The sequence below is a fragment of the Grammomys surdaster genome, unplaced genomic scaffold (assembly GCF_004785775.1).
Source record: "Grammomys surdaster isolate TR1022 unplaced genomic scaffold, NIH_TR_1.0 191, whole genome shotgun sequence".
NCBI lineage: Eukaryota > Metazoa > Chordata > Mammalia > Rodentia > Muridae > Grammomys > Grammomys surdaster.
The window spans coordinates 7,909,501-7,921,512 of NW_021604636.1; the positions used below are offsets into that span (position 1 = coordinate 7,909,501).

The following is a 12,012-nucleotide window of genomic DNA, read 5'->3' on the forward strand; positions in this document are numbered from 1 at the left end:
TGGTTACCAAGGCAGGCAGATGCTCAGGTTCCTTGTGATGAATGGCTTGTGTAGTATCTGCATATAACCTATGCTCACTGCCTCCTGTCAACTCTGCATGTATTAGCATACATACCTAATGCAAGGTAAACACCATGAGAATATTTGTTATACTATGATTTTTATTTGAATTTTTCTGCTGTATCTGTGTTCTCTTGAATACTGTTCCTGCCTGCAGTTGACACGGTGGATGGATCTTATAGACAGGAAGCCAGATCTTTATCTCCACAAGAAACTAAGCAGCCTGCTACGGAAACTTCAGTAGCAATCATAACCAAAGAAAGCGAGTTCAGGGTAAGAAGTGACCGGATCCTGGCTCCCTTGTTTTCGTTGTTTCTGTCTTCACTCCTAGCTACTCCTAAGCTTTACTTCTGGCAACACGGCATTTTTCATATTTGAAAAGTCTCCTGATTTTTTTTTTTTAACTGAACTAGAATTTTCCTTCTTTTCCCTAAGGATTCCGAGTGGCAGGTAGACTGGCATGTTGTTCTACAGTTCATTAGCAGTCAGCTTGGGATTGGACGCCAGATAAGTGCCTTCAAATCAACAAGAGCAAAGCCACCACCATCATCTGATTCACAGTGGCTTTATTCCCCCTGTGCCTAGAGCTAAGATGCCCTAACTCAATGAATGTTCCCACTTGATTACTTTATACGTGACCAGAGATGGATTTTCTTAAAAGCAGAGGAGCATTTATACTTCTAAATTGAATTTGAATTTCATTAGGCATGTGTGGGCAGCTATCTAACTATCTGTTCCTTTTCATGTTTTGTTACATATGTGAGGGATAGTTGGGACCTGCATATACTTGTTGATGGATTCATTTTATCTCCTGTGTTTGTTTATAAAATTTCCCTTTGTTATCTGCCTACCAGGCTTAGAGAACAGAGTGTGATTTTTCTCGAAACAACATTCAAGTGTGCCTCTAAGGTTCATAAATGCAGGGGAAAGGGCCAAAACAGCATTGCAGATCTTCAGCGAATCTGCTGCTGTATATATGCTGCCCTTCACACGGGTACCACCATCTGCTTCTAACTCTCAGAATCAGAAGTAAGAGCTCTACCACGAACGCCCATCCCTCAGACTGCAAGGCTGAAAGGATAGATTGCCAAAAGAAGAAACACCAACTTGTTTCAAGACGTGCAACCCTCCAGTAGACAAGCTAATTATGCCATCTTTGAATTAACTGGAGTGACTTATTGGTCATAAAACCAGTGTACCAGTAAGAGTCAGTCTTTCATTTCTACAACCAGAGTAGAATATACAGCAGCTCCCAGACGTATCAAGACTTATCAGAACACAAAGAGCTGTGAGCCTGGTATTCTCCGTCAACACGGGGAGCCTCCACCTCTAACATCTGAATATAAAATTTCCTTCAAAATCATGGAGTGGGCATGTTCTATTACCTCTTTGTTCCCATACAAAAAGTTAAAAAGTTAAAAGTAAGTTATAATTTAGCTTAGGAAGCTGGAGGTTTTATTTATTTTAAAGCAATTAGCTCTTTGTTTTGAGGACTGAGATTTTACATATACAAATGAATTGAGAAGGTATTAGGAATTTCCGTCTGGATTCTAGAAAACGCCACTTACTCTTTTGCTATCACAGAAAAAGTACAGATAATCACCAGTAACCAACAAGCAAAAGCAAAAGCTGCCACGGGAGATGAAAGTTTGCTTTCTTCACAAAGAATGAACAAAGTAATTAAAATACCATTTTACGTAAATCCTACGCGGCAGACTGTTGAAAGCGCTTGTGTTTAAAGCTGCCTGTAGAACTAATCTAATGCCCAACTGATAGTTTTGTATTCACACTGGAAACTGATTTTGCTGATTAATTAAAGTAATAACAACTACTTGAAAGTACATATTTAAAAGGACATTAAAAACCAAGTAACATTTAAAAAGTGCTTTCATTGGCAGTGGGAATACATAACAGCTGACAAACGTGTTTCTCTCTTGGACAGAGAAGACCATCTTAAGCTGTTTATGTTTATATTGTATTCATTATGCTCTTTCCAAATTATCAAAAATCAAGCACCTGCACACAATGCCAAAGGAAGACGCCTAAGAAGACCCAGTGCTTGCTACAAACCACTCAGTGTACCGTTTCTTCCCGTGAGCCAGGGACATCCCAGTGTGTCTTGTTCATTTCTGCAGTGCTGGAAATTGAACTGACAGTGTCCTGCTAGGGGAGCACTCTATGTCAGAGCCATGTTCCCAGCCCCGACAGTTACTTCTTGATGTCCTTGGCTTCAGCTCCTTTCTCAAGATGGCCACAAGGTAAACAGAACCACCCCAGCCTCTGGGGTATGAGGAATGTCAAAGGAAGATGAGGATAACTTATCTTCCTTGTCCTGGGGTAGAAAGAATATCCCGAGGAGTCAGTGAATATGCCTGTGCTGGTTTTAATAGGACTGATGTCCACAGGCTCAAAGGGGGCGGCACTATTAGAAGGTGTGGCCTTGTTGGAAGTGTTTCAATGTGGGTGGCTGCTGAGGTTTTAAAAGCTCAAACCAGGCCCAGTGTCTCTCTCTCCTTGCTGCCTGTCAATCCTGATATAGAACTCTCAGCTGCCTGTCCAACACCACGTCTGCCTGCTTGCTGCCATGCTTCTCACCACGCTGACATTGGATTAAACCTCTGAACTGTAAGCCAGCACCAGTGAAATGTTTTCCATTATAAAATGGTGTGTCTAACTTAGACAGTGCTGCTGGGGCAGCAGTACTGCCTAGTCTAGACCATGCTCTCATTCTGACTACACTTCATCCATGGACTCAGGAGAACATGGCGCTGGCATGCACACCCATCTTGCAAGCATTCTTGAAACACAGTGGTGGAAGGCGGGTGGGTGGTGGTCTCTAATCCAGAACACAGCCTGCTCTAAGAATGTACTCATTATTATTCTCCAGCCAGCCTTCAGCTAAGTACTCAGAACCTAGGACAGCATCATCTGCCTCTTCTCTGTGGCTGTTCCTAAAGGTCTCCCCTTTGCGCCACAGCTTTTTTTTGTTTTTGGGTCGGGGGGATAGTACTATCAAGATACTATGGTGATTATACTCTACCACAATATGGCCACCTGCTATGGCCTGCCAGTGTTAAATCTACACACTATAAAACCGTCTACTTTTAAAATTTATACCATCGTCTCTCAACCACTATACAGGCTGAGTAATATAAAAAAGTCCAAAATCTGAGATACTTTAAAATCTGTTTTCAGATTTTCAGATCATGGATGCTAAGGTAAAGTCAATGTAAATATTTTTAAAAGTCTAGGAAATTCTTTAATTTGAAGCACTCCTGATCTCTAGAATTCCAGGGAAGGGATATTCAACTTGTATAGACATGTGCTAATACTGTAGCTACCAGCTACAGGAGGCTAAGTAAGCACTTGAAATGTGGCCAGTCCTGATTAAATTGTATAAAACACACTAGATTATAAAGACTTGGTATAGAATCTATGCAAAATACTTCACAATTGATTAAAATTGTCATATTCTAACTATTGGATCAAATAAAATATACTACTAAAATTAACTCCACTGTTTTTGGTTTTGTCCTGTCTTAAGCCGGGCATTGGAAGACTTATATGTATGCAACTCCCAAGACACTCCCACTGGGTGTTGGTAGGTTCCCGGGTGAGACGTATGCTCTTAGGAGGCCTTTTGACAAACATGAACATAGCATGAACATGGCATTTGCCGCCACTCCACACGCCTCCTCACAGATCCACAAAGCACGGTACCATTTGTCACCAGGGAAGCAATAGTTCATAGAGGTGAAATGCCTAGAGCATTGGGCCTGCAAGGAAAGCTGTCCATTCAAGGCCAAATCCCAGTGTCACATGATACTGCATTGTTCTTCCTGGACAGTTTTAAATTATCGCAACTTCTGTGTTGTAAGGCTGGAGGCTACCACACTAAACTGTAGTACGAAAGGTAGAGGTCCCAAGAAAAGGGGCTGGGAACCCCTTAGGAAGACTATGACTGAAGAAGGGCAAGAGAGGATGGCTTGAGGCCTTGGATAGCCTGCAAGGTGGGCAGGGCTGAAATGCTGACACAGTGCTTACTTCAGTGAACCAGGTACCACATAGCCTATGCCATGAGACAGTAGTTTCAGGGTGAGGTGGTGAGTGAGACAAAGAACCGTCTGTGAGAACTTGGGGCTTGAAGCAGCTGCCTGTGGTGTTAAGGATGGGCCAACAGTTTGCGAATGTGTGAAAATAGGGTGCTGTTGACAGAATGAGGAAGTCGGAGGGGTAACTGAGGAGAGAACACTGCCGTCCAAATGCCTGCCATTTACAGCTTCAGGCTCATTGCTCAAGCTTCCTACCAGGGCCATGATGCCATCAGCAAATTATAAAAATGAAATGGAATTGGAATAATGGGAAAGCAATTATTATGAGTGAGACAAGAGTACTGTCTTCAATTATAGAAAAAAATGCCTTTCTGTGGATAAACTCTGAGGAAAAAAATATCATGGTAGCATACAATAACTTCCAGGGTTCTGAAGGGGCAACATCTATGGGGAGGGCCCAATGACCCCTAGAGCAGGTCACATAGAGCTGCTCTTGGCCTAAAGGCATGGGCCATGGTGTCATCCTGATAGGCCTCCTGGGTGGGGGCCCTTCTCTTGGCTCAGCTGGCCTGGCTCTGCCTGGCTCACCTCAGAGCTCCCTCAGATGTGGCTGTGGTGGAACAAGAGTGCTGAGTCTGAGGGAACAAAGGTTCCTAGACAGGAGCTGTGGAGAACCGAGGCTAGCTGTAGCTGCCACCCTGGGAGGACCCTGCCCAAACACTCAATCTAAAGAAGCTTGCTTCTGCTACTCAGAGTTCCTCTCACATGAAGGTCATGAGAGGGTTAGGTCTTTGGTGTCAGGAAAACATAAGCACTTACCTGTGCTTCTATGATTTTCTAATCACACAGGTTAGTCACAGGTTAGACACAGGTTAGTAACGTCTGATCTACAGACACTTAGGGGTCTCTTTATAGGATGGCATTTGTACTTCAGCACGTTCAATGCTGAGGTAACTTTGCCACTTGGGGGTGTTGTGAGAAGATTAACAACACCACATGGTCGTGTAGTTCAGTGTTCCCTGGAATGGCATTTCTTCAGGAAATCAGCTTACAGTTCAGGAATGCTGACGGCTGCCCACGAGGAACATAAAGCCGGCTCCTGCTGTTGGAAGCAGGTACAATGGAACAGGCATGCTGAATAAGGGAACCGGGGAAGGCCTTGAGGTGGAGCTGGAGGGAGTGCAGTGGCCCCACCTCCAACCCTTGTTTTGCTGGTGACACAGATTCTGACAAAGAGTGTCATATGAGCAAAGAGAGTTAGTTATCTAGAAAGTCACTTGAGGAAGCGGTCCTCCACCTCCCTAATGCTGTGATCTTTTAATACAGTTCCTCACGTGGTGGTGATCCCCAGCTACAATTACTCTCATTGCTACTTTATAACTGTCATTTTGTTACTGTTATTAATCATAATATAAATATCTAGTATGCAGCATATCTAATCTGTGAGCCCTGTGAAAGGGTCATTAGACCTCCAGAGGGGGCGTGGCCTGCAGGCTGAGAACCACTGACTTAAGATGTATACTATGCCCTGACTAGTGTGTCTAAGGACACTTTCTCATCTGTACCTGCACTAAATCATCAGCAGAAGCTCTGAGACAATCGAGTAACTCTGTAAGCTACAGGCTATCAGGCAGGGGGTGAGGCTGGAACACTGAGGATGTGATATGGAGCCTCCCTGTGTGTGGCCCAACTTCCTCATACTTATAGGCTGCCAAGGCTACCGAGGGAGTGCAAATTCTCCTCTGACCAAGTTCTCCATGTGACTTTAGTTTCCCACTTGGCTGCCTCATTCAGACATAAGGGCCTATTATTATTCCACGCACAAAGGTGCACCAGACTCAGACTGTCACTCCTGACAGACTCAGAAGACTAAAAGTCCCACTGTAGTGGGCTGACACTTTAGGATTATGTCGGTCACTAGCCTGACATGAGTGTATTGGTGGAGTTCCAGGAGAGCTCCCTACAATAGTGGGTAAAATTCAAGTACTTAGGATTCAAGGGGAAGTATTTGAAAACAGGCATTCGCATGCCCAGAGTTGCTTCTGTTTAGCATTCTTCAGTAGCCTGTCCTGGGGGAGGGAAGACTTCAGCCTGTGTCAGGAACTCAGCTTCTCCGTGTCTAGTTTCTCACCTGTGATGCCGGGTGCGCAGATGTGCTGCTGGGGAACAGAGATTTCTTCAGGGAGTTTTCAAGTTCTAAGTTCTTTATGCACTAAGAGCTGGCCTGTCTATAGTGAACTATTTTGGGATAGTACCAATTATATTTCCTTTTTTTTTTTTGTCATTTTCTCATTACAAATTTTTATGGCTTGAAATGAGACAGAGAAAGAGGGAGGGTGGCTGGAGACTTGTGATGAATGATTTTATTATTATTGTTATAAGTAGAGCAGGTGGTAAGGATTCTTACTAATTATGGCTGGAAAGTGGGAAGGGCTGTTGCTGGATTTCTGAAAATAGCGCGCACAGCTCCTAATAGCTCAAGTGGTCCAGAAAGGCAGGAGAGTAACGGACAGCCTCCTGCCTAGACCAAGTAACAAACGGCTGTATAGAAGGCATATTATTGAGGTCAAAGAACCAAAAATAGAAATTTTCATCCTGTAATCATATGGGTCTTTATATACGAATGACCAAGTCTTGTCAGGACCTACTGTTTGCTAAACCGTTGCCTGGATCACCTGGTTTTCCTTAGCAGGTATCTTTTTAAAAAAAATTAACCATCACCTAATATGAAGCTAATAAGAAATAAGAAGCTAGTGATGGGGGAGGGACAGTGTGGCACATGTTCTGCATGGTGTCTGCAATGCGTGGCGTCTGCAATGGATGGCTTGAATTTCAAATTTCAGAACCGTCAGTGCGGAAATACTCTGCTAACTTGGAAAGAGTGAATACAGAAGTGAGATGAACTCAGCCTATTATTACTGAAGAACAAAGGCTCTTCTTTGGTATTTAACACTGGTGTTCTAGGGAGGACTAAGAGTGTGAGAGCTTCAGGACACCTAGTTCATTACAAGCTAGGTCCCCAGATTATTTATAGTGTCTCCAGTTTCTACAGTCTAACATAGGGTGTTTCCAGAACGTTCAAGAAGTATAAACTCATATTTCCTAGCTCAGAAATACAATTTAATAATCTTGAATAATCCTATCATTTTTAGTGACAAGGTACTTCCTTGGGATCATAGCTATGGCCTAGAAGACACCGACTGCACAGCCCAGTGGAGGGGCAGTTAGACTTGGTGTTTAAGCACAGGAACAGCAAAACGCCCATTGGGGAAGAGAGATCAACTCAAAGCACCAAGCACAGAGCAGTAGATACATGAAAAGCACAGAATATTTCACTATGGAAAAACGTTCAACACAAGGAAAGAAACACAAGAATCATGTTATGTGTTAGAGAAACCATTTTAATTAGCAAAGACAGCCATACTGTCTTGGGAGAATAATCTTTGCAAAAAGTTTTGTTTTTTTTTTTCCCCTTGAAAGTGCAAATGTGGCCAAAAAATACAAGGCCCTGGGTAGTTATTACATTTAAAGAAAATGCAAAACATCTTTTTCAGAATAGTTAAAATTTCTTCACTTGTATAGTAAAAATTGCCAAACGGAAACAAAGAGGACAAAGGAGGAAAAGACTTGGGATTTAATAACTAGGTTGAATTACTTAATATTGTGAAGAACAGAAGACCTACTTTCAAGTGAATAGTAATTTCTTCAAATTATTAGCAGTTTGAATTCAAGTCTGTTGGCCTTAAACATTTTGATTCTAAGTTGGTTTTGAGTATCACTGACAAACTCCTAGTCCACACCTACAGAGGCCAAATATCAAGCCCGGAGCCACTGCCTCTGTGGATGGCACTCGCTCAGAACTGAAAGTCAGACAGATAATGCTCCATTTCAGGGAGGGTTTTACCCAACACCTGCAGCTGTGTTTCTCCGAGGGAGGGGGGTTCAGACCAAAGGTTTGTGGGTAAGAGGGGTCCTGGAGATTGGCTGTAGGGCAGAATTGGTCGCTGGGGCTGTTACTAGGTAAAATGAGCTCCCTAGTGTTTGTGTTCCTTGCTTTCTCCTCATTCATAACAAATGTGTTAACCTTGATGCTCAAGTCTGTATTAGGAGTTATACAAGTTTGTCGTTCTGGCCAATGCAAATACTCAGTGGGGTTGTCGGTACAGAGTCTCACGTCTTGCGTGGCTGATCAGACAAGATGAATTTTGAGACCCATTTCAGACCCTCTGTGATTGTACAGTTTAAACGACTTACAGGTATATGCTTTGGAAGGATTTAAGGATCTCCTGATGCTCTCTGGCTTGAAGACATAGCAGGGTGCACTTTTTCTTACATATTTCTTCTGAACAGTCATCTGTTCAGTCATCTGGTAAGTCTGGTACAACCAAATGTTATAACTGAGAAACGAACAACTAACTTTCTTTTCTCCCTAGGTCATGGGCTATAATATATGTGTACACATATCATGCCCATATACGAACACAAGCAAGCAATTTTTCTAGATGTGTAGTATGACTTGGTAGTTTCATATTAACCAATGCTTACACTGAAATCAAGCTGAGAACAATAGTCTCTGGGACCTGGAAATACGGTTCTTACATCCTCTGCATGTGAGATCTGACGGATACATTTCCATATCAGTCATCATTTCATTTGATCATTTCAGATTGATCATCCCCTTTCCAAAATTTTCAAAGGACCACCTCATCAGCAACCATTCCACTAAAAATGATTACTGCCAACAGTATGTGGTTATAAAATGATTCTTGATTTTCTCTACCACACATGTATGTTTGAAAAAAATGTTTCTTAAAAGTCAAAAAAGCTTCAGGCAGAAATCTCTGGAAGAACTATCAGAAGGTGTTTACAGTTTTATATTGGAAGACTACGTAGGATATAGCTGTTTCTGAACTACATCCCGCATGTCCCTCTTCAAGACCGGGGGCCACATCTTAGGAAACCCTGTGTTCTACACAAAGGGAAGTGTGCAGCATACAGGGGCGATGAAATGAGAGGCAGGCACGCAAGCGAGCACTTGGGCCGACGTGCCCCAAGCAGAAGGACACGCGCCCTTCTCATGTGCACTGTCTCCACTTCAAATCAACCTACCTACCTTTAAAAAACAGAAAAAGGAAACTACACAACTTTTTGTACTTCCTTCCTGTTTAGCAGTAAATCTTATAAATTCTTTGAGGCCTACTCAGGAAAGATGATATAAGTTTCATGAAAGGAAAAACTTAGAACGAAAAGTCCAGAAAGGCCTTATTTCTTCTGTGAGAAATAAATGAAGGAAAAACAGAAAAGAAAACACGCATTAGGGATGTCAGGACCACCGTGAAACATTGGCTATTTAAGTAAGGGAACCGAGTGCGAGTGCCTATGTACCGATCCGCACATCTGCTGATGTGCTAGAACACTGAGAATGCCTTTTGGGAGCATGGCCTCCCCAGCTGTGAACAACAGCTGGCCCCTCCCACTGGCCCAGCACCTCATCACTTACAGCTCTGCTTCCAAGGCCTTTTCAGTGCCACTCTGCAAGGGCACAGTCTAGACTGTTCCAGCATTCCCCTAGACAAGACCACGCTCTCTACCCACCTGTAACAAGCTCCCTTACTTCTGCATCAATGGATTTTCTCAACAGTCGCAGCAAGGCAGGGATTCCACCAACGTTCTTCATTGCTATTTTATTTTCATCTGTAGACTTGCCAAACACAAGGTTTCGAAGGGCACCACAAGCATTCTTCTGAACCTCCAACACCCTGTGGTCCAACAGGTCAACCAGATGCTTGATTCCCCCTAGCCTGTATACCTGGGATGAAAAAAATTAGGTACCAGGCCTGAGTGATATTCGACAGACTGATGGCTGCACAGTCTGATATGGTGAGATTATGGAGTATACCTGCTGAAAATTCTAAGGACAGTCTCTAGGAGAGCGTTCCTTTCCTGTGGACAGGGCTTAAAAAAGAGAAGGGAGATCTGGGGGACTGGCACCTGTGTGCAGGCCAGTCACATTCTGGGCACCAGCACGCACACTGGCCTTGACACTTTCCCCGTAGGAATGAATGCATGGAGTATATACACAAGTGCGGCCCACAGACGCCCGGAGGCCACACAGGAAGGGATTGCTAGACCTGGCTCTCCAGGCTGCTGCTTCACACCCTCCTCCATCTGTGAATTCGTCAGTGTTTACTTGTACGCTGCTAGGCTTTATTTACACCCCCCTTCAGGTCTGTAGCTGTTACGTCGTTTTACATACTGAGCGGATAATAAGTGTCACTGCAGGCGGATAAGGTCTGAAATATTAAAAGAGTCTACGTGCTACTGAACACTGGCCAGTAACCAGTAACTCACTGTTTCTATAAACAGCAAAACACTTGTCTTGACCAGAACCTCATGAAATACAGTAACCCCCTAATTCAGTGAACGTAGTCATCTTTTTATCTAATAGATTCTTTGAAAATATTTCTAAAGCTCAGATTAAATTGATTTTTGCTTCACGGTTTATAAATGTGCTAACTAAGGGGAAGAGCTTTGACAAGGCTGGAAGCACTCCAGGCAGCACAGTCGCCCAGGTCTTCCTGAGAGGCAATACAATGTACAGTCAGGAAGTAAAAGAGAATCTGAAATTAATATCACTTCAAAGAGAAATGTTATTTTTTAGTATTTTTCATTGTGCTAAAGATTGAACCTAGGGCCTTGTAAGCACATGCTGTGCCACTGACAACACCCTCAACTGTCATTTAGTAATCACTCTTACTTTTACATTTTATATGTACGAGTGTGTGCAGTACCCAAAACAGCCAGAAGAGGGCACTGGATCCTTGCTAACTGCTGTAACAGATAGTTGTGAGCTAACATGTGGGTGCTCCAAATCAAACCTGGGTCCTCTGGATAAGCAGCCAAGGCTCTTACCTGCAGAGCCATCTTTCCAGTCCCCCACATCCCCAAGCATTTTTAAAGAGAAAGCTAGCTGCTATGTGGAAGGCATTTGTGCCCAGGTTGTGGCGGGCTCTGGGGCTCGTACCTCCATCTTCACTTTGTTGTCGCCAAAGCACAGGTGCTGCAGGTAGGCTGCAGCATTTGCCTGGACAGATGGGAACTGGTGCTGCAGCATGTGAATGACTTCTGGCAGCTCAGGGTCGCGCCAGGCAAACTCCCTACACGGAAGAGGCACAGCATTAGAAAGGAAGCTCAGAGGAACAACACATTTCTGATAGGAGGAAAAGTTCAGCAAAGGCAGACGTGAGAAGTTACAAAAATTTTAATGTTATCTATTTGAAAATAATCTTTCCCAATCAACGTATGCAGAGGCTGAAATGCTTGTGATCTTAAAGAAATCATGGTGTACAGACACAGAGAAAGGGTCAGGGGAACAAAGGGAATTCAATATGGGCGGTTTACAACTTCAGAGCTCCTCCTCTAGCCTTTAATTTTATGCCTTGCTACCCATCTAAGAATGCAGCAGATGCAATGTACAGGTACATAAGCATGACTTAGCTGAGTGAGAGGTCACACCTGAGGACAGGAAGGCCTGACGGGAAAGGACAAAGCTGTTACCAGCTGCTAATCTCAGATGTGCTGGGAAATCATGGTGACTGTTCAGAGACCTTAACAATCATAGCTGCTGTGATCACGAGACAGAAACACAGAGGAGTTCGAAAAAGAAACAAGGAAGTTGCCAGAAATGCTATGTTCAGGGAACACCATTTCTGAACCTTCCTGACCTTTATATTTTCCAGAATCTGTAGTAGTATGCTTTGAGACAGAATTCTGAGTCTCGACACATATTCTGGGTCGGACTCTCCTAGCTGTGAGATCTCTCTTATTCTTCAATTCCATATGATTGATATGTGCATATGAGACACCAGGGCTGCTCACAGCCAGTCAACAGCTGGGCAGT

At 43.5% G+C, this 12,012-nt stretch overlaps 1 protein-coding gene across 16 annotated transcripts in view; it reads right to left on the minus strand.

Moving 5' to 3' along the window:
• The window catches only part of Pkp4 (plakophilin 4), a 206,894-nt gene that overhangs the window by 22,839 nt on the left and 172,043 nt on the right, over positions 1 to 12,012 (minus strand). For all 16 annotated transcript variants that reach the window (XM_028769332.1, XM_028769318.1, XM_028769324.1 and 13 more), the window contains 2 exons: positions 11,137 to 11,269; positions 9,708 to 9,921 (listed from right to left, as the gene is read on the minus strand). In XM_028769332.1, the coding sequence (XP_028625165.1) occupies positions 9,708 to 9,921; positions 11,137 to 11,269 (347 nt within the window). The remainder of the gene's footprint in view (positions 1 to 9,707; positions 9,922 to 11,136; positions 11,270 to 12,012) is intronic.